The 23,968-nt window shown below is 34.0% G+C and overlaps 2 protein-coding genes across 8 annotated transcripts; both read right to left on the reverse strand.

Moving 5' to 3' along the window:
- Positions 1-2,134: 2,134 nt before the first annotated feature.
- Positions 2,135-23,340, reverse strand: LOC112020871 (putative disease resistance protein RGA3). Of its 4 annotated transcripts, none has more exons than XM_065770520.1 (6): positions 23,083-23,340; positions 21,728-22,051; positions 17,445-20,536; positions 16,372-16,479; positions 13,025-13,089; positions 2,135-2,637 (listed from the first exon to the last, which is right to left on the reverse strand). In XM_065770520.1, the coding sequence occupies exons 3-4, from the start codon at positions 20,336-20,338 to the stop codon at positions 16,446-16,448; spliced, it is 2,928 nt and encodes a 975-aa protein (XP_065626592.1). In that variant the 5' UTR covers positions 20,339-20,536; positions 21,728-22,051; positions 23,083-23,340; the 3' UTR covers positions 2,135-2,637; positions 13,025-13,089; positions 16,372-16,445. The 4 variants fall into 4 exon arrangements, with proteins under 4 accessions (XP_065626592.1, XP_065626590.1, XP_065626593.1 ...); XM_065770518.1 differs by having other exon boundaries at positions 13,025-13,237; XM_065770521.1 differs by lacking the exon at positions 2,135-2,637 and having other exon boundaries at positions 12,747-13,089.
- Positions 4,477-10,413, reverse strand: LOC112015384 (protein ALP1-like). Of its 4 annotated transcripts, none has more exons than XM_065770515.1 (4): positions 9,804-10,413; positions 7,169-7,626; positions 6,864-7,089; positions 6,191-6,761 (listed from the first exon to the last, which is right to left on the reverse strand). In XM_065770515.1, exons 2-4 carry the CDS (start codon positions 7,463-7,465, stop codon positions 6,307-6,309), a joined length of 978 nt encoding a protein of 325 aa, XP_065626587.1. In that variant the 5' UTR covers positions 7,466-7,626; positions 9,804-10,413; the 3' UTR covers positions 6,191-6,306. The 4 variants fall into 4 exon arrangements, with proteins under 4 accessions (XP_065626588.1, XP_065626589.1, XP_065626587.1 ...); XM_065770514.1 differs by having other exon boundaries at positions 7,169-7,663; XM_065770516.1 differs by lacking the exons at positions 6,191-6,761; positions 6,864-7,089; positions 7,169-7,626 and adding exons at positions 4,477-5,275; positions 5,687-6,020 and having other exon boundaries at positions 9,804-10,028.
- Positions 23,341-23,968: the final 628 nt, after the last annotated feature.

A 23,968-nucleotide genomic window follows, 5' to 3' on the forward strand; every position in this document is an offset into this window, starting at 1 on the left:
GCCTTTGGTTAGACATTTAAAGTATTTTAACACAAATTTGAATATTATTCTGAAACATTATTCAAATTTTCCTAGTCCTCACCCTGTTTTATGATTTTACTTATTTGGACCCAAATTTTAAGCTGATATGCATGCATCAATCTCTGTTTTTAAAGCAGGGATGTAGAATTTTTAATTAAATAAATTTGAAATTTTAATATATGCCCTGCTTTTATTTAAACAAGGTCGACTTACTAAAGAGTTCAGATTCGATGACATTTTCAATTATAAGACAGAGCATGACTTGGATGCAGCTCTAAAAAGGTCAGTGGACAATATGCATATAAATTATTTAAAAGAAATCAATGAGACAATATCAAATTTCCCTTTTTCCAATGGTAATTGCACTATTCGCTAATATACTCAAGGTGACAGCAAATTGCATAACACTAAAGAGTAAAATTTAGCAAAAACTAATGTTTGATAAATTTCACTATAACAATATCAAGGCCTAATTGAATTGTTACTTGCAAGAGCAAGTTTTACAAAAAACTAAGAGGCTTTTTTTTTTTTTTTTTTCTTTTGTGTGGGTGTTGGGGGGGTGGCGGGCGCGGGGGGCGCGTCTAGGCTAATGCTGTTAGGTGCTTTCCCGAAGGCATTGACATAATACTTTGATAATGTCGGAGGGAAAAAGCTTGATGTAGTGCTCCTTACACATGAGACTCCATGGGCGCATTGCAGTAGCTGGAATGATCTCACAATACAGTCATGATCAACCTGAAGGCATAAGAAATTTATTATCTGTGGTATTTAAGAGGATTCATAGAGAAGGATTTACAGTGTATGATTCCTATCACCTCTTTCCCAAGTTCTTAGACCTTGTGCTACCTTACACGAGAGAAGGAAAGATAGCATATGTGGAAGACATAGCTGAAGGATCCTGCACCTCTTGTAGGAATTTTTAGTGGCCACAATGTCAGAAAGCAAGTAGCTGTAGTTGCTCGGGAGTGATCATTTTACCTCCTTTTGCATATGTGACTTTTTTTTCCCTGTGTAATACTAATACACCACCATGTATAGGGCTTCTCCCCATTACCATGGTGAAAGCCATTGCTGCTTGACAGCCATGGTAAGTAAATTCTCAGGATTCAATATACTATAGGCTGTTTTAATAAGGAATGCTTGTCCATATATGTAAACATTGAGAGGATAATAGTCTAATTGGCAAATAAACAAAAATTTTCGTGACTGCAAAAGTAATTTCCGGAGTGTTTTGGCAAGGAAATGGGTCTTGATTTGAGCCAAATTGCCTACAGTATGAATGTTTCTATGCACAGTGACTAACATCAAGTCTGGTACCTGTCTATTTGTTACTATTTCTTAAATTGAGTGTTTACATCAATTATTAACAATGGCATTATACACCTTTGTTTCAAAGGTAATATTGAGTGCAACAACCACTTTTGTTTTTCCCAAACATCTATGAAGCATTAAATTTTGTACAGAGTCAACATAACACCAATATAACTTTCTTTTGCTTTTGATAAGTAATAATGAAAAGCATTATCGTTCTCAAGGGGCTTAAACCTCTTTTACCTTGATTGCCATAATCTTGGTGGCATTTAACATAATAGCCCCATAGCATATTTAGCACATGGCAATAAACAATTCGGTTGTGTAGAGGGATTTTATTGGTACTCGTTAAGAGTCTTTTCTCCATTCTTCTTATTCTATATTTACTAGGAAGAATGGTAATGTACTGTAACATGTGTTTTGCCCCCAAATATTTCTTTACTTCAAGTGATAGGAAGGAAAAAGGAAAGATAGAGAACGGAGGAACAAAAATGCCTCTTTATTTCGAGGGAAATGGATTGGATGATGATTCCACTTCAAGATGAGTATGTCATTAACACAAGCTTAGCACACAGAGTGAGATGTCACCTGATTTAGTTTCAAGAATGGCTTGACCTCTATGTAGAGATCAAATTTGTATAACCAGAAAAAATTTTGGCGCTAGGGTATGATGAATAAATTGTGTTAGGTACCAAACATTGCCTAATCCAAAGATCATCCTTTGTTGAGAAAAACAGCCAATTAATATAATACAACAGAATTATATCCTTTTACCCTCTGTGCTAATTCATTGAATATTTCAAATAAATTATCTTAAGCAGAATAACCAATATAAATAAAAATTTCAGCAGCAACCCACAATCAAGACCTCAAATTTTTATGTGGAAAACCCTTCAATGAAAAGGGAAAAACCACAGGACCTAGTCCAGTAAAAATTTTCACCATAGAAAATGGGTTTGCTACAATATTCTTGAGAACAAATGCTAGAAGCTACCAAGGAAAAAAAAAGCACTCTTGAATTACAAAAAGTTATTCATCACAGTAGGCAATAAGGTGGATGCCAACAGTAACAAGAAGAAAAGATCTCACCAAGTGGCTAGCATTCAAGCGAGCAACAACACCGGTCAATACGAAGCTCTCTTCATTAGGAACAACATGCTAAAACTTCATCAAAACCGGAACTAAAATGAGCTTCCAATTTTGGCTTGAAACTAGTTGGTTTTGTAGAAAAAAATTTCTGAAATCTTCTTCACTCTCATACACAGCAACTTTAGTATTGCAAAATTTTCAATGTAGATAGTGCAACTGTAAGGAGAATATAAGTGTTGATATTAGAAAATATGAAAACATAAGAGGAAGTAATTATTCAAATGAAGTCCAAAAAAAAACTTTCTGAATTTTCTGAGAAATATTTGATGTGCTAATAGAAATTTAATTATCATGGAAGAACTACAATAAAATAGAGCTAAAAGTTGAAGATACACAAAATCTATGCAGTAAAATATGAATTAATGGTTTGATACATAACTCTTTGGCTATCATTAACCAAAGAATATGGTAAGTATCTAAATACAGAAAGAAAAAAAAAATGGCAGAGAGGAGAACAAATCATGAGCAGTTAGCAGACTTCAAAGTAAAACAGCAAACAGAAGGAAATAAAGGGAACATGCCAGTTTAAATGATTTTGACCTTTACATAGGATGTATCAAATGCTTATCTCAATCATTGGAACATGTAGCAATCTTAAACCCATTTGGGCTAAACTACATGACCTCTGATTGGGACAATCAAAGATCATTGGTATTTGTAATTTAGTGACGCAATGAGCAGATATTGTGGCTTCTTGCAAATGTATAAATCATGAATGAATGATAGGTTCTCCAGTTACTGTTTGGGTCTATGATTAAAGAGGAGGTTGTGTTCTTCAATCAATGGAAATGGTGGAATTATTTGAAACTCATATGCAATTGATGCTAGAGACAGCATGATCATCATCGACCATTATTCACAGTGCATGAAATGAAATCTCATGCTGAGTTGAGTGAGCTCTAAACTTAGTTCCTTGAAATTTTGGTATTTGATATTTCAAAGTTTTATTTTTATAGTGAGCTTGAATGTTTGGCTTAACTTATTTTATTGTTAATGAGCTAATTTTTGTTTGTCTTATATAAATTTTCAGATGTGTTGGCCATAATTTGGGAGAAAACTTGGTGCCCAATTATATAGATGACTTGTATGGTAATTGTTGTTGATTCTACCAATTTGAAAATGGTGTATTTGCTTATAGTGTCATATGATGTGTGTGTGTGTGTGTGCATGTGTGTATATATAGATATATATATTTTACAATGGTTTGAAGATTAGATAAAAGAGGAGGGTTGTGCTAAATTGATGTCTAGCATAAAATTTAGTCACTTGTCATGAATGGATCCTGCCTTTAAGCATCCAAACCCTCTTAGGGGGGGATACTCAATTCCTTTAGTTGCCATCACCATCTTCAAATAAAGTATTTTCTACGGTAGCACTACCGTGAGTAATTCATAAAATTCTACAGTAGCACCAATATTATAATATTTCCCCTCCACTCCTAACTCCAGAAGTACATAATGGAAAGAAAAGGCAGGCATATCCTACATCCAATTGCCCTGCACAGCCGTCTTAATCAAATGAACCAGATTATATAAGTTCACAAATATGTAGAGAAAATTCCATGACTTGTAACCAAGGCTGTGTTTGTTTCGCGTAAAACGTTTTCCGGAAAATACATATTTTCCGGAAATGCTATTTTCCGGAAAAGGAAAATGTATTGAGGTTGTTTGGCTGTCTCGGAAATCGATTTACGGAAAATCAATTCCGGTGTTTGGTTCGGCAAATATTTTACGGAAAATGCTTTACGGAAAATCAATTTTTATGTTTGGTGCAAGTAAACATTTTACGGAAAATAAAATCCATTTTTTCCGGAAAATCAATGTTCATGTTTGGTTTGTGAATTAATTTTACGGAAAATGCCTTACAAATTTCAACTCCTTTGTCATCTAGACAAACCTGTAATAATTAGAAACTAATCATTCACTTCAACAACACCTGCATTGCGTATACATATCTGTAACAGTACAAAAATAATCATCCACTTCAACATAAAAATAATCATTTAAATATACCGATAATATTAATATAAAAATAGCCACATTCATCGTTCACCATTGTCATTACACCTCCATGGTGTACAAAAATGATACCTACTCGTGGTATCTGAATAGTACAAATACATAACTGTATTGTCCCAATAATACAAAGTACTACATATAATACAATAGTAGGTTAATACTAGTTCTACAACAACAGTGAATCCATAAAGCTACCATCACAGTCTACATGAAACAGGCAAGTCAAAGTTGTGAGAAAAAAAACCATCCAACCACAGCTTTCGCAGCCTAGCATTCTTAGCCAGAAATCCCCGTGCTACCTTCTCATTTTCACACAGATGGTCAAACGCAGTTGCAAGCATTTCTTCACTATACCCATCCGCCATCATAGCCATAACCTCATTATAAAGAGATGTATAATCTATCGGGCCCCGATTGATTTCTTTAAGAGCCGTAGCTATATCCTTCAACTGATCAGACAGATCAGTCAACACGCTATCATCAGCAGTAGAATGTGCACGACCTCTTTTACGGGATTTTGAAATTCCCGACCCAGTTGTGGAGGACTCCACTACATTCTTACCTTTTTCCACCACATCTTCCTCCACATTATCAGCAACAAATTCAGCACTGTCGCCATTATCTGGCTCATTTTCATAATCTATATAGGACTTTGAAAAGCCACCTGTGGCTGTGTCCTTGCCCACAACAAGAGCTAACTCATCATACATCTCTATTTTCTTGTTTAAAAACTCCGCATGCTTTCGATGCGCCTGTAAAGGAGAAAGGAACATATACTAACAATGCAATAATTACTTCACGCATAAATTCAATATTCAATGCATTATTCATGCCAATAAACAAAAAAAACTGTTATTACATGAAAAATAAAGTGGGTGTCCATCCTTGTCAAATTAAACATAATCATGGTGTGGAATAGATGCTGCATTTAAACATCTAGCTATGGTAGTGTGACATTACTCTAGGACTAAAACTTAATAAATCATGATAAAGTTTACTTCACACCATTATATAATTTACTAAAACTTCATCTAACCTCTAACATTTATTCATAGATGTCTTCTTTGGAACTATGAATATCTTTTCAAATAAATTCTTTGCCTTCAATTTCCAAACTAAAAATTTCAATTTATGGACAAAAACATATATTAGCATTTATATCCGGAAAATATAATTGTAAGGCATACCATGACTTCTTCTTGGTACGTCTTTGCGTCGCATGTTATCATTTTGAGATTATCATCCCAACCGAAGCCACTCTTCTTTCGAAGTTTCTCAATAGTGGACCACATGGTCCTTAGAGTTCGCATCCGATTATCAACATATGATGGGTGGCACTCAACCCCAAATTGGGCAGTTATCTCCTTTGCTACAAGAGTGAAGGAGCCTGCCTTGAAGGTGCTAGAGGCTTGTTGCCCTTTGCAGCCTCTTGTGCAAGTATCCTCAGCATCGTTTCATGCATGGGAGGCAGCCACCTGAATTGCTTATTGCTGGTTACCTTCTCTTTGCCCTTTGACATTCCTACATATGAAAATTGTATAGTTAGAGTAGCATTTAAAAATGAGAGTAGCATTTAGTAATTACGCTCGGAATATGAACAACAAATCAAACACACATACAACCATACTTATAAATTTGCACAACAAAATGAAACATGCTAACCCTCAAAATGACAATGTAATACCATCAAATAACAATGTAATGCTAAAAATACTTTTCCATTACACCACCAAAAGTCTATAGTAAATACATTGTCTTAATAAAAAAAAAAAATACATATTACAATCATAGAAATCTAAATAAAGTACTACTCTCCACTCCTGATATAATCAGACCACATAGCTTGACATATCTCATCTCTCTTAGCATTCCACAATCTACTGTCTTCAATGGACTCTCGACGTGATTGTGTTTCTTGATGAGGGTCACTAGACTCTACTTCATTCATTGCAGCTTCCATAATATGGTCATGTGGTTCAACCCCCATAATGTGATTATGAACCACACAACATGCTAACACTACTTTCACTTGGGTTTCAAAAGACCAAAAAGGTTCTGCATCCAACACTCGAAAACGTTTCTTCAACACTCCAAACCCTCGCTCAATGGTAGTTCTCAATGAAGAGTGTCGCAGGTTGAACAATTCTTTCTCATTCTCAGGAGGATGATCACTAAACTCTTTTAAGTGATATCGCACACTTCGATAAGGTGACAATATCCCATTTTTATTACCATACCCAGCATCACCAAGATAATATTTACCTACATATATTAAAAAATAAAACCAAATGACTACTATGCTTAAGAAAACGCACAATATTTATTAAACTAATAAACCAAAAAGGTGAAGTAAACGTATAATACCGTTGGGAATTGAAAATCCCCCTGGCCTAGCAAATGCATCATTTAACACACGTGAATCATGTGCACTGCCTTCCCATCCAGCTAGTACATAAGTAAACTTTAAGTCAAAACTAATGGCAGCTAACACATTTTGCGTGGTTCCATCTTTGCGACCACGAAATCTTCCTTGTATTTCAAGTGGCACAGATGCACGAACATGTGTACCATCTATTGCTCCAACACAATCCTAAATTTTGACAGACATGATGGTTTAGAATTACATAAATCTTCATAATTTACAAAAATACACAAGTCGCAATATTTACCTTAAAATATGGGTAGAACCTTCTGCTATTCCTTATCTCTTGGGGTGTATCTTCGCTACGCAGTCTTATTAGAGTTCTATATAATTTTAGAACCCCCCTAAGGACAACCTTAAAGTATCTATGAACAGTCTCAGTTGATCTGTAAATCCGACTACCCATTACACGAAACCTCACATTATGACCAATAATGTGTAAGAAAATAAACACTTGCTCCGTAACAGGCATATGAATAGTCGGGCGTACATGCTCCCCCTCAGTGAGGATGTGACATAAGCGGTGAAAAGCTATAGGCGTCATCCTAATTTGATTCACACAATATGTCTCACTTCCGTGCAGAATACTATTTATGTATTCCTCTCTCTCGGCTGCATGATTAACAAAAGGCGCCCTAGGCAGTCGTCTACGTCTACGCTGCAATTTCCTTAACAATGCAGCACCCACAAGAATGACAGATGCAACTGAAGCAAAAATTGCGGCTTTCATTTTTTTCTTCATCTAAAAAATCACAAACACTGTAGTCTAAGAGGTATGTACACAAGCATCCAACACATATAACAAGTTATATCTAACATTCCCAAGTTAATCCTTTTAAATAATTGAAAAAAAAAAAAAAAAAAAAAAATGTCCATGGCAAACAAGTGTAATGGTTTTATGTGTATATATATATATATTCTTATGTAAAATCTTTCAATAATTTTGTTTTTGATCTCTCAAAAGACCTAACAAAAGATACATAGATTTTTTTTTTCTTATTAAAAAGAGACCACACATATGTAGTTAGAGCCATGCATGCACATTGGGTATCAGCAACAAATTATTATGATTATGATGCATGCATCAAAAGAAAAGTTAGGAATTTAGAAGTTCCATATAACATAATTTGTTTGCATAATTTTTTTTTTTAGTGTTTTTTAGCAGTTTTATTTATTTATTTATCAAACTGCAAATTTTATTTCAAAAATTGTTTTTATATTTTAAAATGTTTCACAAGTTTCTATACTTTTAAAAGTGTTCAAAAGGCATTCTATAGCTATAGGGAAAATAGTAACATAACAAACAAAATATATACTACAATATAGGCTTCATGTTATTGAAGTGGTTTCATTTTCTTTATGTCTATTTTACTTTGTCAAAATTTTCCATATATTTTATAAATAAATAAATAAAACATTTTCCATCTATTAGACGGTGGTAAGGACTTTTTAAAAATATTTTAAAGTATAAAAATGTTTCATTTGAAATAAAACTAAAAGGTTGGGATCCAAACATGTAATTTTATATAGCATCATTGCTAGTGGTGTAGGTAGAGAGTTAACAACTTCAAAATCACTGCCACCATTTTCTTAATCACATGAAACATAATTTATATTGTTCTTTACATCATTTTCTGTATCAAATAGATAAAGGGGAACGAATCTTATCTAAAACGGATTTTTATCTTTAAAAAAATAAAAAATTAGTCCACTTTGGTCCATTTTAGTCACTTTGGTCTCTTTCGATCTATTTTGTTCCAATTATGTTTATTTGGTCATTTTCAATCCCTTTGGATTCACTTTGGTCTATTTTAGTCTAATTCGGTCCACTTCCCTCCGTCTGGATCCACTTCAATCAGTTTTAGTCCACTTAAGTTTATTCGGTCTACTTTGATCCATATTGATCGGTCCAAAGAAAAGTGATTTACAAGTGAATAAATAAACTCTTGATCTAATGGAATGGACGATTGTAGGTTTAATTCATCATAAATATATAGTAGCATGAGATTTGTAAAATTAGATTTTTTGTTATTTAAATATTAAAAAATACTAATGCATAGTCTGTGTGTTTATCTAAGAGGGGAGAAGAAAATGAATACCATAATATAAGGTTTTTTTTTTTTTTTTTTCCGAAGAAATACCATAATATTAATTAGTTAATATATTGAACACTTTATGAAAGTTGAGAGTAATATAAACACTGAACAGCTGCAAGAACAAGGCAAGAATGCTTCTATCAAGTTTGAAGGAAATCTCTAATTCTGAAAAATTCATATTCTGCAATTATAGTAGTTACTACGGCTAGTTTTACCAATATTGCCACATTTTCAATAATTCTTAGAATGTATTAGAAAATTATGACAAGTTGATGGTATCAAATATTACAAGAGATAAAAATACTAATACGATAAACATGGAAATTTTAAGGAAATATATAAAAAGAGGAAAGATTGGTGTGGTCCACAAATCATTTTCAAGACAAAAAAGACAACCAAACAAAATAACCACTCAGATAAGGAGGCTAATTTAATTGTAACCAGCACAACATAGGAGGATATCTAAATTCTAAAATCAGATCAGAATGGTTATTTAAATAAAATTCTCCATATAAATAATTATTTCCATCATGAGTGTATTGTATAAAATATATCGTACATAACCATTTTTGGGGAATAAGCTTTGAAACAAAAACAAAAACAATACAATGCAAACAAACCACCCATGAAAATATCACAACACAGAGTACCATCACCAAACAAACAATTATTTACATCACTACACATGGGCATCAGAGAATATGTTTGATGAATTTGTGTAAATATAACTAGATACCCTTCCTCAGTGTGTGGATCGGAGAAATTTTCGGATCAAGGAATACTCACTGTGCGTGGAGAGGTGGTGGAGCTCGGTGTGTGGATCGGAACTTGGAGGTTGGAGCTCGTCGGAGTGGGGATCGGAGCTTGGAGGTCGTCGGTCTGGACCGGAGCTTGGAGCTTGGAGCTCGGAGATCGGAGCGGAGGTCTGGACCGGAAAAGCTTGGAGCGGATCGGAGCCGAGGTCTGGACCGGAAAAGCTTGGAGCGGATCGGACTTGGAGCGGATCGGAGCTGATGTCTGGACCGGATCGGAGGTCTGAACATGGAGCTTGAGTCTGGACCGGATCGGAGAGTGAGTGTGAGAGAGCTTGGAGAGTGAGTGTGAGAGAGAGAGCTTGGAGAGTGAGTGTGAGAGAGCTTCAGAGAGCTTGGAGAGTGAGTGTGAGAGAGAGAGCTTGGAGAGTGAGTGTGATGCTGCGTGAGAGAACTTGGAGAGTGGAGAGAATTTCCGGAAATTGGTTTAAGGGAAAATCGGGGGTGAAATGAATTTCACCCAGCGGGAGGCGTTTTTTCGGTCAAAGCAGAAACCAATTTCCATTGACCAAATTTTCCCAAGCACCCAAACGCATCAATTTTCCGGAAATTGATTTCCGGAAGTGATTTGAAGTTGAAACAAACGGACCCCAACTTGAAGTGAAAAAACCCTATTATGTCAAATGTGATATGGAATGGTTATATATTTCTTATGTTTAAAAGAATCAAGTATGCTTTTATTTATTTTTTTAGCATCCCAGCCAAAAGAAAGTAGGGAAAAACAAAAATAAACTAGAATCAGTAGCTTTTAATCCTTGTTTAAACCATTTTAAATATCCCACCAATCAATGGTAATTTGAAAATGTAAATTTATATTGGCATTTCTCAATGCACCTACATTTGAGTTTTAGCATTCTGCTAAAGGAATGTTGTTTAGTCTAATATTATTACAAGTCCCTATTTCAGAGAGCTATCCAAATTGATACATTTAGTCAGGTTAAGAGTGCCTCTTTCCATGCTTCTCATTTATATTTTTGCATCATTAGCCACTGACATCTTATAGAAATTGCAGGAGGAAAAGATTGATGGCTCCCTTGAGTTTCTTATCTTGCTAGTGACAAATTGTGGGATTGTCACAACTCACAAATGAGGTTTGCCATGCTTTCTGATTTTATAATTTTTTTTAAAAAGTTTTCCCTTCTTGTTGAGATCCTTGTGTATTGCGAAAAGCCAAAACTGGATAGTGTCTTAATTCAAAAACTGTTCATTGCACTCTACCTCTTTACTAACGTAATGGAGATTAATCTAGCATTTTTATTATTTACTAAAAGAAAATAGGTTATTTCTTGTTTCATCAATTTTTGAATGGGTGTCAAGGGTTTTCTTGACTTCTGAATTAATGAAACGTGTGGGTAATCCTAACCTTTCAACTCTCTGATTCTTTCCCATTTCCTTAGAGGTTGTTGCTATGGTTAAACCAATCCAGAAGCTGGAACAGGTAGCAGAGAGGTTGATGCAACAAGCATATCAAAGAGGGAGAGTAAAATCAAGTGGTTCCTCTCACAAAAGATGTGTAAGCACCCTTCCTTGGCTTGGTGCTAAAGTTTTCTACAAGAGTGGAAGATTTTTTTTTTTTTTTTTTAATTATAAGAACAAGAGTGGAAGATGAAGTGCAATAAAATCAAGTGGTTCATAATGGTAGGAAATCTTAGTGTTGTTTAGATGAAGTTTAGATCTATAGACAAACTCATTAGGCTGCTAATGTGTATTACATACTATCAACTTCTAGCATAGTGCTTTTAAGAGCTCTTTGAACCATGGATGTGTCTAACTATATTTGGTAGCAGTACTTTGTCAAGGTGTTTTAAATTTCATGTATTGGCTTTTCTTCTTTTATGGGATTTATGGGTTTACAACATAGATTATTATGGGTTTTTTGGGACTTTTTTTTACTACATATATTGCTAATTTAAATGGATTTAAATGCTGTTTTGGAGTGGTTTTTTTTCCACTAAACTGTTGATTTTTACACTAATATAGACTGTGAGATAAAAACTGAAAGTTAACACTGAATCAAGGTGTTAATTTCAAAATTTTAAAGTTAAGGACATATGTTTAAATACCCAATATAGTGGCAAGTACGTGCCTTGCACATGCAACTCAAACTAGTTGAAAAGAAAAAGCCCAAGTAAAAAAGAAGAGATGAAAAGTGATAAGTACTTAAACTTGTTTTCTGCAATAATTTCAGCTATTCTCCCAGTTGAAAATACTATAAAATAACCCTTTTAAGTCACGGGACAACGATTCCCTTGGATTAAATTGAGGGCAACTAGAAATCGGTAAAATTTGTAATTTGGTGAGGTATACCATGAGAGCAGATGAAGCAGATTATTGAAATCATAATTATTGTATACAGTGCTTGAAGAGAAGCTAATGTATTAAGGCCTTATACTAATAGTGATGTCTCTGAATGACCTAATTTATGGAAAAAAAATTCAAAAAAACATGAACCACCAACAAATGTGAAAGATACAGCACACCAAAACAAACATATATGACCATGTATTAATATCTGAAATTTTGGAAAATCAATTGAAAGAAAAATCTAGCAAGTTTATGCCTGCAGATCAAAAATGAAAAGGGAAAATTTCAAAATAACAATTTACTATTTAATTTTCCAAAATGCTAAACTCTTCTTAACATTAAGAAAGATTTAAAATTTTAAAATTATGAATTTTATTGGCCATGTTCCGAATGTTCAATAGGTAAAAATTCATCAATTTATAGAGTTAAAACAGAAAAAATTAAATGCTTATTACATAAGATCTAAATTGCCGGAACATGACTAGTGTTAGATTTAATGAGTCCTTCCTCCATCTTACTCAAAGATTGTTAGTCTCTATAGGTTAATCATGCCAGAATCATTATTATTATTATTATTATTTTGATAACTATTTTTTAAATATGATTGTAAACATTGAGAAGGTCCGAGGTATAATAACACCATACAGACAGAATGACTTTCATATCAAGAGAGTCAAACCACAATTCAGTGATTTGGCTGTACTCAATATAACTCTATACATTGTTTTGGTTATGTATGAACACATATGTGGAGTTGACACACGCCTTTACATAGACTAAAACTTTTGTTTATGTAAATAATTGCAAATACATAAACTGAATAGGGTCTTGTAAAGCACAAATTAAAGTAAATTATATATACATATCCCAAATGGTAAAGAAAAAGCAAACCTGAAGTGCCTCGGCATCATTTGTCATCAAGTTCACTATTTTACAAGATGAAATCTTCTTGTGAGCTTCAAAAGGTGGAAACCATATATTAATATATTAGAAGTAGAACCATCAACAACTTCAGTGTTGTCAGAAACTTTATAAGAATGTGAGTTCAAATTTGCTTGCACTAGTTGAACTGGGAATCACTTAAGTCACCACACTCTGCATATGCTATGAAAACTAAAGTCAACAAGACCTTCACCCACACAATTCACACATAAACATGGCAATTATGACCCAGTCCAAATCAACAAAATCTGTTGCCAAATGTTAGAGGGCTTTAAGCACAAAAACTAATTCATGTTCTGTTGCAGTTTCAGCTCAAGAAATTAAGAAGCACAAGAGATGTTGAGACAAATAATGTGTATGTTTTTATCAATGGACATCAAAGCAAACACTAAGAGCAACCATTTCAATATTGAAATTTTCAAAATTGCCATAAAATTTTAATTTTGAAAAATGCAAATGGAATCACAGCTTTCATAATTGTTTTAGATAATTCACAAATTTCCAGTAATTAATTCAAGAAGCATTAATCTATCCATGGGTGTGGCCTTTGGAGGAGTATAAGAATGGGTTGGGAGATGTTTGGTCAGCATATTTGGTTTGAGGTTGGTGTAGGGAACCTTATTCTTTTTGGCATGAATGTTGGCATGGCAGCCAATCACTCAAAGATTCTTTTCCGCTTTTATAACGAAATGATCACAAATGTCAGACAATGAGCAAAAGATTTCACAAAGGCTTTCTTCAGTTGACTGAAAAGCTACTACTAGCATAAATCATGCAAAAATAATTTCATAGAAAGTTTTCCTCAGTTGACTGCAAAGCTACTACCAACACCAATCATGCAAAATAATTTTCCAGAAAATATAACGGATTATCAAAATTTTATTTTTTCTTTTGGTAAGTAACAGTTTAGAATATGTTGATGGAACAAGGGAAGGAAGAAGGAGACTATTGGCTGAATAATACACTTATTGTATTGACTCAATACTTTATATATGTAAATAAGCATAGGAACCTGAGAAGAATTGAGGTTTATTTTGCAGAAAGTATTAAAGTAGAGCAAAGTATGTAATCTTGGAACAATTATGCTAGAAAGACTGACCTCCCTTTCTCTACTCAGTTTTTTTATTTTTTTATTTTTTATAAGTAATAAAGATGTATATTCAAGAACACCACCTCATGCAGAAAGACATAAGGCAGAGGTAAAGAAATACAGAGAAAGAAGATAAAAACAAAAAGAAATGATACTAATTACAAAGGAGAGAACTAAGGGACATATGTAGAGAATCACTAGAGGTGAGTCCCCAAGCCCTAGACCAGTCAAAAAGGGAGCCACTGAACGAAGCCAATAACTGGTTGTCGAAGCTTTCCATGTCCTCAAACGTCCTCCAATTTCATTCCCTTCAAAGACACCACATTAAGCAAGCGGAACTAAATTCCAAATTCTAGACGAATGCTTTCCAAGCCAATTCCACCAACCAAAGAGAGTCTCCGCAACTGATCTTGGCAAAACCTATGCAATCCCAAATGATCTAAACACCAAACTCCACAACCGGTAAGCCTTACCACAATGTAGTAGCAAATGATCCACAATCTACCCATTACAATGACATATAATGATCCAGTCAACAAAGTCCATCCCTCTACCCCTCAAATTGTCATCTGTAAGAATCTTATCCCATACAGCCGTCCACACAAAAAAAAAACACGCTGAGGGGCCTTAACCCTCCAAACTCCTTTCCAAGGAAAGATAATGGGCAATGGATCTCTTAACTTATTATAAAATGATCGGATATCAAAATTCTCATTCTTCGTCAACTTCCACCTCATACGGTCTCCATTCTCTTTTGGAGGTAAATTGGAACCCAAAGTACGAAGAAATTCATCCACAATGCCCATTTCCCAATCATTTGGTCTCCAACTGAAACGGACATCCTAGCTTCTCCGATCTCCTATCCCCAACCGTTCAAGAGAAAAGACCACTGATGCCTCTTTATTAGAGGCAATCCCATACACAACTGGAAAGGTCAATTGAAGTGGAGAATCCCCACACCATTGATCTATCCAAAGCTTCACTCTATGCCCCACCCCTACCTCAAACCGAACATTTTTACTAAAAACCTCCCAACCCAGTAATACAAAACTTTTTCTTTTCTCTTATTTCTTATAAATTTTTTATGAGGGTTAATGGACTTAAGGAGGTTTCATGGTCATTTATTCAAGGTGTCAAAGCGTGGAAAATATGTATTCACCATCTCACTTCTCTCTTCTTTAACTTTTTTTTGTTTTTTGTTTTTTTGTTTTTTAACTTATTATTATTATTTTTTGAGTTTGTTGTTATCTTTAGTTATTTGCTTATGGATTCTGAATAAAATTTACAGAGAAACCTCGTAGGTGATATGATGAGTGAAGCTACAGTGCCCAGGCCTAAATCTAAAAGCAAAAGGCCAGGAAAATCATAGAAAAGTCAGCATGTAATTTCAACCACATCAGCTGGTGCTAATGGTGTGTCATCTTCACCCACCACACACAAAAAACAGTAGAGATAATTGTTAAAATTTTGAGCATCAATATCTGATCAAGAGTACTGGCCCTAGTTATGAAAAAACAATCAGTTTGATGATTCCGTTTGAAGCTAAGTTTGACAATCAGTTTGAATCTAAGTTTCATGAGTAACACAAAGACTAGGAAAGCTAAGGTATATTTGAAATTTTCTTTTGTTGCCATGAAAATTTTACATTTATTACTTTATCACTTTAGATTTAAGATTATTGTGGTAAAGATGTTAAAAGTTATGTTATAGAAAGAACACTTTGAGTTGTTAACCGAAGCCCATTTGTGATAATTTATAATTCATTAACCTCAGTTTCTGCTATAAAATAAAAAGTAAATTGTAAATCAAATTATCTATATGATTGATAGAACTTGCTGTTATTAATGGTGACACAAAGGCATTTGTAATTCTTCTGACTAATGGCAAATATATGACTAGCAATTACTTCGTTATATCCACAACAGAAACTAAAAGAGTCACAGCAAAGGGCATTCCCACACTGTTCAGGCTAAGCTATAATAACACTAAAAGCACAGAATGACTTTCATGTCAAACAGTGTGAAACCACAATCCAGTGATAGGACTGCGCTCATGACTCAACACAACTCTATACATTGTAGATATGCACATTGGCTACAGACACTATGACTCAACAAATATATATATAAACTGAATTTGGTCTTGTAAATGACCAATTATGAAGTAAATTATGTATACATAATTCAAATGGTAAGAGAAAGCAAACCTGAAATGCCTTGGCAACAGTTGTCATCAACTTAATTATTTTCCCAAACGCAAACTTCTTGCCAGCTTCCTGAGTTAGTCTTCAAAATCTTTGCAATATGGAAACCATCTAAAGGTAAAAACCATATATAGATATATTAGAACCATCAACACCTTCAGTGCTGTCTGAAATTTTAAGTTAAATTTTTCTTGCACTAGTAAAACTGAGCCCCCAACCCAAACTTGAAATGAAAAATCAAGAGCATCACACACCCAATTTCTCATTCTTATGCAACTAAACTCCATTTTCCCACAATAAACTCACCCTCATAAACAGCACAATTATGACCCAGCCCAAATCAACAAAATCTACCATTAAGTTTTAGATAGTCCGAATCAAAAGAACTGATCCATGAACTCTTACAGTATCAAAATGTGAAGGTTACAAGAAATGCTGAGCCAAAGAATGAGTATTTGGACATAAAGGTGGTTCTAATGGTGATGAATCCAACATTCCAAATTTCCCAATGTCCAGAAATTTTCAATTTTGAAAAATTTGTAGAAAGCAAATAGGCTAGGCTAACAAACAGAAATTTGATAGCAGTAAGACAATAGGTAACAATCAGAAAATATTTAAATAGACTAAGCCTTTAGCAACAATTTAATTCTTTTGGTAATTTACAGAAACAAAAATTTGAATAGCAGCAAGCCAATTGGCAGCCATCACGATCAGAAAATATATTTAATTATATTATGTTTTTAGCAACTTTTTAATTCTTTGCGATAATTTGCAGAGACAAAAATTTGAATAGAACCAAGCCAATTTGCAGCAATCACAAAAAACTAAATTATATAATGCTTTTAGTGACTTCTCGCAAACGATTGCAGATAATTTCAAAGATTGAAGAAGAAGATGAGTAGAAATTTTTCAAGTGTTGCCATGGTGGTTGGTGAGATTAATTTCAAAAGCCAATAATCCAAATTGTAGCATTTATATATTGTCATCAATGGAATGGGGTTCAATTAAGTATTCATTCCAGGAATACTCTCTCACCCATTACGAATATAAGAGAATAGAAGAGGATATAGACTTACGGAGAATTATTGATTTCAACGCATGGAACGTGGCTAATCTTGATCCTCTCATTGTGTTCAAATTTGGGACAATCAGAAATCACCAGCTTTTTCAATTGGGTGAGGCGTTGCATGGCTTCCTTGGTGGGCAGATGCACCAGGTTAAAGCAATACACAAGATACAGCTGTTGAAGAGAAGAAATATTGCCCAACCACTCTGGCAAATCTACCACAGAATTTACTTCTATCCAAAGAATTTTAAGGGCAATGAAATATTGAATTTGGTCCAGGAGAGTATCCGACCCAAAAAGCTTGATACTTTGGAGGGAGGGTTGAATGGAGTAAGTAGAAGAAGAAGGCAGACAATCCCAATTCTCCAAATATTCACTGCCAGTGGGTAGGTCTTCAATACCACTCCTTATTATGGACGACGGGACACCTGGCAAATACCTCAGGTCACCACAACCCACTACCAACTTCTGAAGGGAATCGCAGGTGTTCAGTGAGTCTGGCAAATATCTCAGCTTCGGACAGTCAAATAAGGTGAGCTTCTCTAGGCAAGGAAACACCAACACCTCACCTGCAATTGTCAACTCTTTTGCATCCTTCCACTCTTCTAAGACTCTCATTTCCTCCAATTTAAGTATTCTCAATGCCGGAAATAATATTGTATTTTTGCAACTCTCATCACTGTAAAACTCGCTTCCTATACATCTTACCTTCTCCATTCCAAATATTTCAAGAACCCTAAGACAGGGTAAATGCCCCAGAGTAGGAACTTCTTCACAATTCTTGAACAATCCCAATTTGATCTCAATCAAATTGTGATGTGGCGACAAACCAACCCATGATGGGAATTTCTTTCCTCCGTACCATTGAATTGTTAAGCTTTTCAAATTTGGGTGAGGCTGGAGGCCTTCCAACACCTTTTCATCTTTATCTCTATAATCTTCTTCTTTATCCCAGTATAATCCCAACTTGAATATTTCCTTTTCTTTTAATTTTGCACTTTTTGCTTCTTCCTCATCTTTCACAAAACCTAGATTGTAGATGCCTATTTCTCCTCTCAGATTCTTTAAAGCTCCCAATTCTTTGATGCTATGACCTTCATCTTGACCCACAACAAAAATTGGCAATGTTTGAAGGCAAGTCAACAGCCCCATATTCTTAGGCATACGGTGAAGAGCCGTATCAATATAAATATGTCTCAAGTTAATCAAATTGCTTAACTCTTCTGGAAGCTCTACGAATTCAAAACATTTTTTGATTGTTAAAGTTTGCAATTTGTAGAGTTTGGTGACGGATTTTGGTAATGTCTCAATTTTAGCATGTGAGATGTGAAGAAGCCTCAAATGTATTAAAAGCTCAATTGAATCTGGCAACTCTATTATACTGTCCCCATATAACTTTAACACACGTAAGCTTTTAAAATTTGATAATGTGTTGCCAAAGTCAGCATAATCTGAAACTAAGCTGCGCAATTTTGTGAAACCATCTCCAATAAATGGAATTCTTTGTGTTGTTTGGCCAACAAAGTGGATAAATAAACCTTGTGCGTTGCCAACATTATCCATTGAAGCTCCCTCCAAAATTAGAGTTTCAGATTTTATAATTGAGAGTGCAAAATCATGCACCAAATCATGCATTTTGCAGCTGATAATGTTACCATACTCATCCTTTCTAGCATCTTGGAAAAAGGAAGTTTCCAACAAGATATTGAAATACAAGTTACCAATATCCTCCATCATCATACAACTTCCATTAGATGATTCAAGGAACCCTTCAGCCATCCAATGTTGAATAACTTCATCCTTTCTGATGTTATAATCTTGAAAATTTGCACAATATGCAAAACATTGTTTTAAAGCTGGTGTTGGAAGATTATCAAAGCTTAACCTCAATATCGGGAAGAATCTATTAGTATCATCATCCAATAAATCCCAAATTTTATTATTTTGAATCGATAACCATTCACTTTTATCATATTTAAAGCACATTATTCCTCCCAAAACTTTTGCAACCAATGGAAACCCTCCACATCTTTTAGCAATCTTTCTTCCAATAGACTCCAAATCTGTAGTTCGAGTAACTTTTTTATTTGCAAATGCTCTTTTTTCAAATATGGACCAACATTCATCCTTTGATAATTTTTCTAGATAATATTGGGGTTGTGTCCCTATGAGATTTGCGACTTCATCACTACGGGTTGTTACAATAATATTATTTCCCATATTTGAATTAAAACTAAACAAGTAACTCCTTAATTTACTCCATTCCTCATGATCATCAATCCACACATCATCAAGTACAAGAAGATATTTATTCCCAAACAATCTTCTTCGAAGTTCACTAAGTATTTCATCTTCACTTTCAAGATATTCCCAGTCTAAAAGTTCATTTTCATTAGTAGATTGAAGAATCTCACCTAAAATCCTCTTAAAATTAAAATTCTTAGTGACACATACCCATGCTAGTACATCAAAATGTTTCCTTATTAATTCATTGTTATAAACTTCTTTTGCTAAAGTTGTCTTTCCAAGACCTGCCATACCCACTATAGGAAGAATGGAGATACATTGATTGCTTGCATTAGTCAACATGTTCACTATTTCTGAGACATCAGATCCTCTCCCTACAATTTCTAAATCATTGAGGTAGGAGTCTACCCCTCTATCCTGGCTAATCTCAGGGATTGTATCCGTAGACCCCACTCTAAGACCATTCTTAATTGTATCCAATAATCGATTGATGATGGTCTTCATTTTGTTTTCTATAATTAAAAGTGAAACGCCAACACTTTCCATTATTTGGTTTTGAGATTGTACCTCTTGCTTAAAAATCTCAAAGTCAAACTCATCTAGCACATCGTCAGCATCATAAACAACATCTCTAAGCTGCTCTAACCTGATCCTCATAAGTTCACCAGTTATTTGCCATTTCTCAGTGTCTTGTAACACAACTTGAATCTTGGATAATGAGACAAGAAGCTCTATTAGCTGCTCCTTGCAACCCAATCCAGAACCAATATGATCAATAACAAGTGATCTCACCTTGGCTAATAGTCCTTCCACTGCAACACTAAGGACAATTTCAGTGCCATATTCTTTGTTACTCTGCACAAAAGAAATTAGTATAAAAATTGTTTGCCAAAGTGTAAGAGTATGGTTTTGTAAGAAATAAATAATTATGTTTTGAGTTAAAGCTATAGATAATCAACTGTGCGACAATTTTTTGATATTGGATTTGAGGAATTTTTACTCTCCTTAGCATTGCCTGAAGCGGATGTCGTCTTAAGCTTTTTGTTAGGCCCCTTAATCTTTAGATAAGCTTTTGCATGAACATTATTCAGTCATTTTTGTACAAATATCGATATCAAGACCTTTAACTTTTGTCAAGTATAATTTAATTCTTGAAGCTCCCCTAGGAAATTTATGTTCACAAAACTTACATGGACTTCAGTGGCCGACAATAAGTTCTTTAAAATATGTACAAAGCTGGGGAAAAAACGCTAAGCTGTTTCTTATTAAAAAAAAAAAAAAAAAAAAGGGAAATGAAAAGGAGACATTAGTGGGTAAATTGATAAAGCCAATGTTTTCTCCCCCTTTTTTTTTTTGGCTGAAAAGTATAATTAAGGTCAACAAATGTCTCACTTAATGAGAATGTCTGAGAACCTTAGAGGATGAACTTGACAAGTCTATAACGTAGTGTAGAGTACAATTTTGTTAGAATTAGTACTGAATACAAATCTTTTATCCTATTTTCTATCTTTTGCTCTACTATCTAAGTTATATTGTACACAACATACTCACTTAAGTAATGTGGGACAACTACCTTCTTTTCCTCCTCCCTCCCCTTAAATTTCAAAAACAAACACACACACATTCCCTCTCCCCTATGTGTGTTTGTTTCCACATAAATAAAAATGCAACAACAACAACACCAAGCCAAAACTCTTGTAACTCTTTGGCATAATCTACTCTTGTTTATTATGAGAAATTGGGTTCAAATCCTCTTTCTCTACTCTTATAACTATCAAATTATACAAATAAAAAAATAAAGTAATAATGCTAAGAATTTTGTAGTTTAATGACAATACACTTCTCCAATGGAAGAGAGCATGAGTTCAAACTCCTCTTCCCCACTTGTTGCAAGAAAAAAAATTCATTAAATAATAAGAAAAATTATTAAAATGTTTTACTTGATCCAAACAATTCAAATCAAAAATTGAAAATATTATCACAAGTTGATAGCCAAGATTATGATGAAATATAATCTAAAAATAAAAAATTTACATCATTACTCACCTTTTCAAACACTCTGCTTAATGTGACATCCTTTGATATTGAAGTTGAGTTGATTTCCCTCTTTTTATCTCTGTTTGAAGTTGATGCACCCTTTAGTTTTTTTTTTGGGTTCTCCGACTATTAGAGTAGCCTCCCCTTGGACCTCTTTAGACACTTTTGTACAAATATCAATATCATGACCTTTAACTCCAGCCAAGTGACATTTAATTCTTGAAGCACCCCCAGCAAAATCACGTTTACAAAAGTTACATTTAAAACGACCATTATTTAGATCTTCAGCATGCTCCCAAAATCGATCTTTCTTTCGAACCATATTTCTTTTCCCTTACAATAAATACATAAAGAATTTAATATGAGAATAATAAAAAATTGATAGTAAAAATGAATATGTAGAATAATAAAATTAATTTAAATAAAATAGATCTATAGAATAATAAAAATAAGCTCTGTTCTAATATGTTTAAAAATATTATATAATTATTTTATGATGTCTATCAAAATCACGCTCAAGTTTTTTGCTACGCCCTCTAATGGCTAGATATATATCACCATCAATAAATCTAATCCTTGAAACACATCCATCAAACTTTTCCTCTTATTTTGTTTACTGTGTTTAATTGTTAATAAACTATAATATTTAGCCAAGAAAATATAAAATCTATAGCATGAAAGACATGTCAGAGTGCACTTAGTCACTTGCTCTATTAGTTCACAAACAGGTAGATGCAGCAAATGGACGCAGAGAGAAAGAGAAGAGGTAAAGTCTGAGAACAATAGCATTATATTATAACGTGTTTTATATCACTCGCCGAAAGAAGATGGTTTTTTGGCTTCGATGTGTCGGGTATATATGGGATGAGATTGTGATATATGTACACATATAAGAACTTAGTGAAATGCCATAGAAGTTGAGCTTAACATGTTATATTACATGCCTTTCTTTTTTGGATTCTAAGTTTAATTTGAATCCGATGTTGGAAATTTTAGAAGAGTTCCAACTAATAACTATGTCAGTCTACAAAGACTCTGTTATCATAAGCCTCTACCCGTGTGTGATTGATCATCTGCCGCTGCCACCCAAAAAGGTATTTTAGCACAAACATAGCAGATGTTTACTTCTATGGATCAAAGTCTCAAACAATTGGAAGCATTAATCGGAGGCCCTTTCACATAATAATTTCATTTATTATAGGTATACCACAGAGGGCGAAATATGTAATTTACCCAAGTAAATAAAGATTTGGAGGTCAAACTTTTAGTTTTAATTTATTAATGGTTAATTAAACTATTTATTCAGCCAATAAAAAAAAGGAAAAAAAATGGACAGGAGGAAAGACATGTGAGAGTGCACTTACTGGAATAGCTTGAAAATAAGTAGAGTAGATGCAATGAACGGAGTTGAGGAAGAGCAAGGAGAAAGAGAAAGCGAGAAGGTAATAATAGTCTGAAAAGAACAAGAGGAAGAGGAGAATAGAAGTAATAGAGCAATGTATAACTTTGCTAACATTTGCCTCCCATTTCTTCTTCTTCAGTTATTGGAACGAGCTCTGAGGTCTTCTTGCAGAAAGAAGATCGGGTTTATTTGTATGTTAGTGCATGCGTAGCAAAAGTAGAACGGCTGCAGCTTGAAGTGAGAGACAAGAGATAAAATTTAGGGTTAGTAGGGTTATATAGTATATATACAAACCCAAAACGACGTAGTTTTGTTAAAATAAGGAGAAAAAAAATAACACCGCATTTAGCATGGGTCGAACGTGAGTTAAAAATGCAAAAACACGCGTCCTTGCCACCGTATAACCGGAAACAACATCAATGCCGTTTGTAAAATATATTAGTATTCAATATATGTCAGTTCGGTTTCAGTTCACTCTTTTCTGTCGGACCCCAAAACTGAAATTAATATATTTCAGTTTCAACAAATTTAAACCAAAACTGAACAAAAAAATTGGACTCAGTTTGGTCGGTTTTGTCAATTTCTCGGTTTTTTGTACATCTCTAAGTAGGAGTAGGAGGCGCTCCACTTGCCGAAAGATCGGCTTTATTAAAAGGGTTATGCTAACGAGTGCTCTTAGGGTATTCATTAATAATTCATTTTAGGAAAGTTTTGATACTACTTTTATAAGAAATGAAAAAAAGCTGTCAAAATATTTTTTTTTTTTCATTTTTCAAAAAAAATTTCTTTAAATAGATTATTAACTAATGCCCTAAGAGTACTCATTAGCATTTCTCTTATTAAAACTA

Source organism: Quercus suber, unplaced genomic scaffold (genome assembly GCF_002906115.3).
Source record: "Quercus suber isolate HL8 unplaced genomic scaffold, Cork oak 2.0 scaffold_32, whole genome shotgun sequence".
Classification (NCBI taxonomy): Eukaryota; Viridiplantae; Streptophyta; class Magnoliopsida; order Fagales; family Fagaceae; genus Quercus; species Quercus suber.

Coding starts and splice junctions, on each gene's coding strand:
- LOC112020871 (XM_065770520.1), bottom strand. CDS start 20,338: ATGAGGATCAGGTTAGAGCAGCTTAGAGATGTTGTTTATGATGCTGAC. Junction 16,480..17,444: donor GTTGAAATCAATAATTCTCC/GTAAGTCTATAT, acceptor TTTTACCTTTAG/ATGGTTTCCATATTGCAAAG.
- LOC112015384 (XM_065770514.1), bottom strand. CDS start 7,663: ATGAAGAAAAAAATGAAAGCCGCAATTTTTGCTTCAGTTGCATCTGTC. Junction 7,090..7,168: donor GGTTCTACCCATATTTTAAG/GTAAATATTGCG, acceptor GTCAAAATTTAG/GATTGTGTTGGAGCAATAGA. Junction 6,762..6,863: donor GGGATTTTCAATTCCCAACG/GTATTATACGTT, acceptor TAATATATGTAG/GTAAATATTATCTTGGTGAT.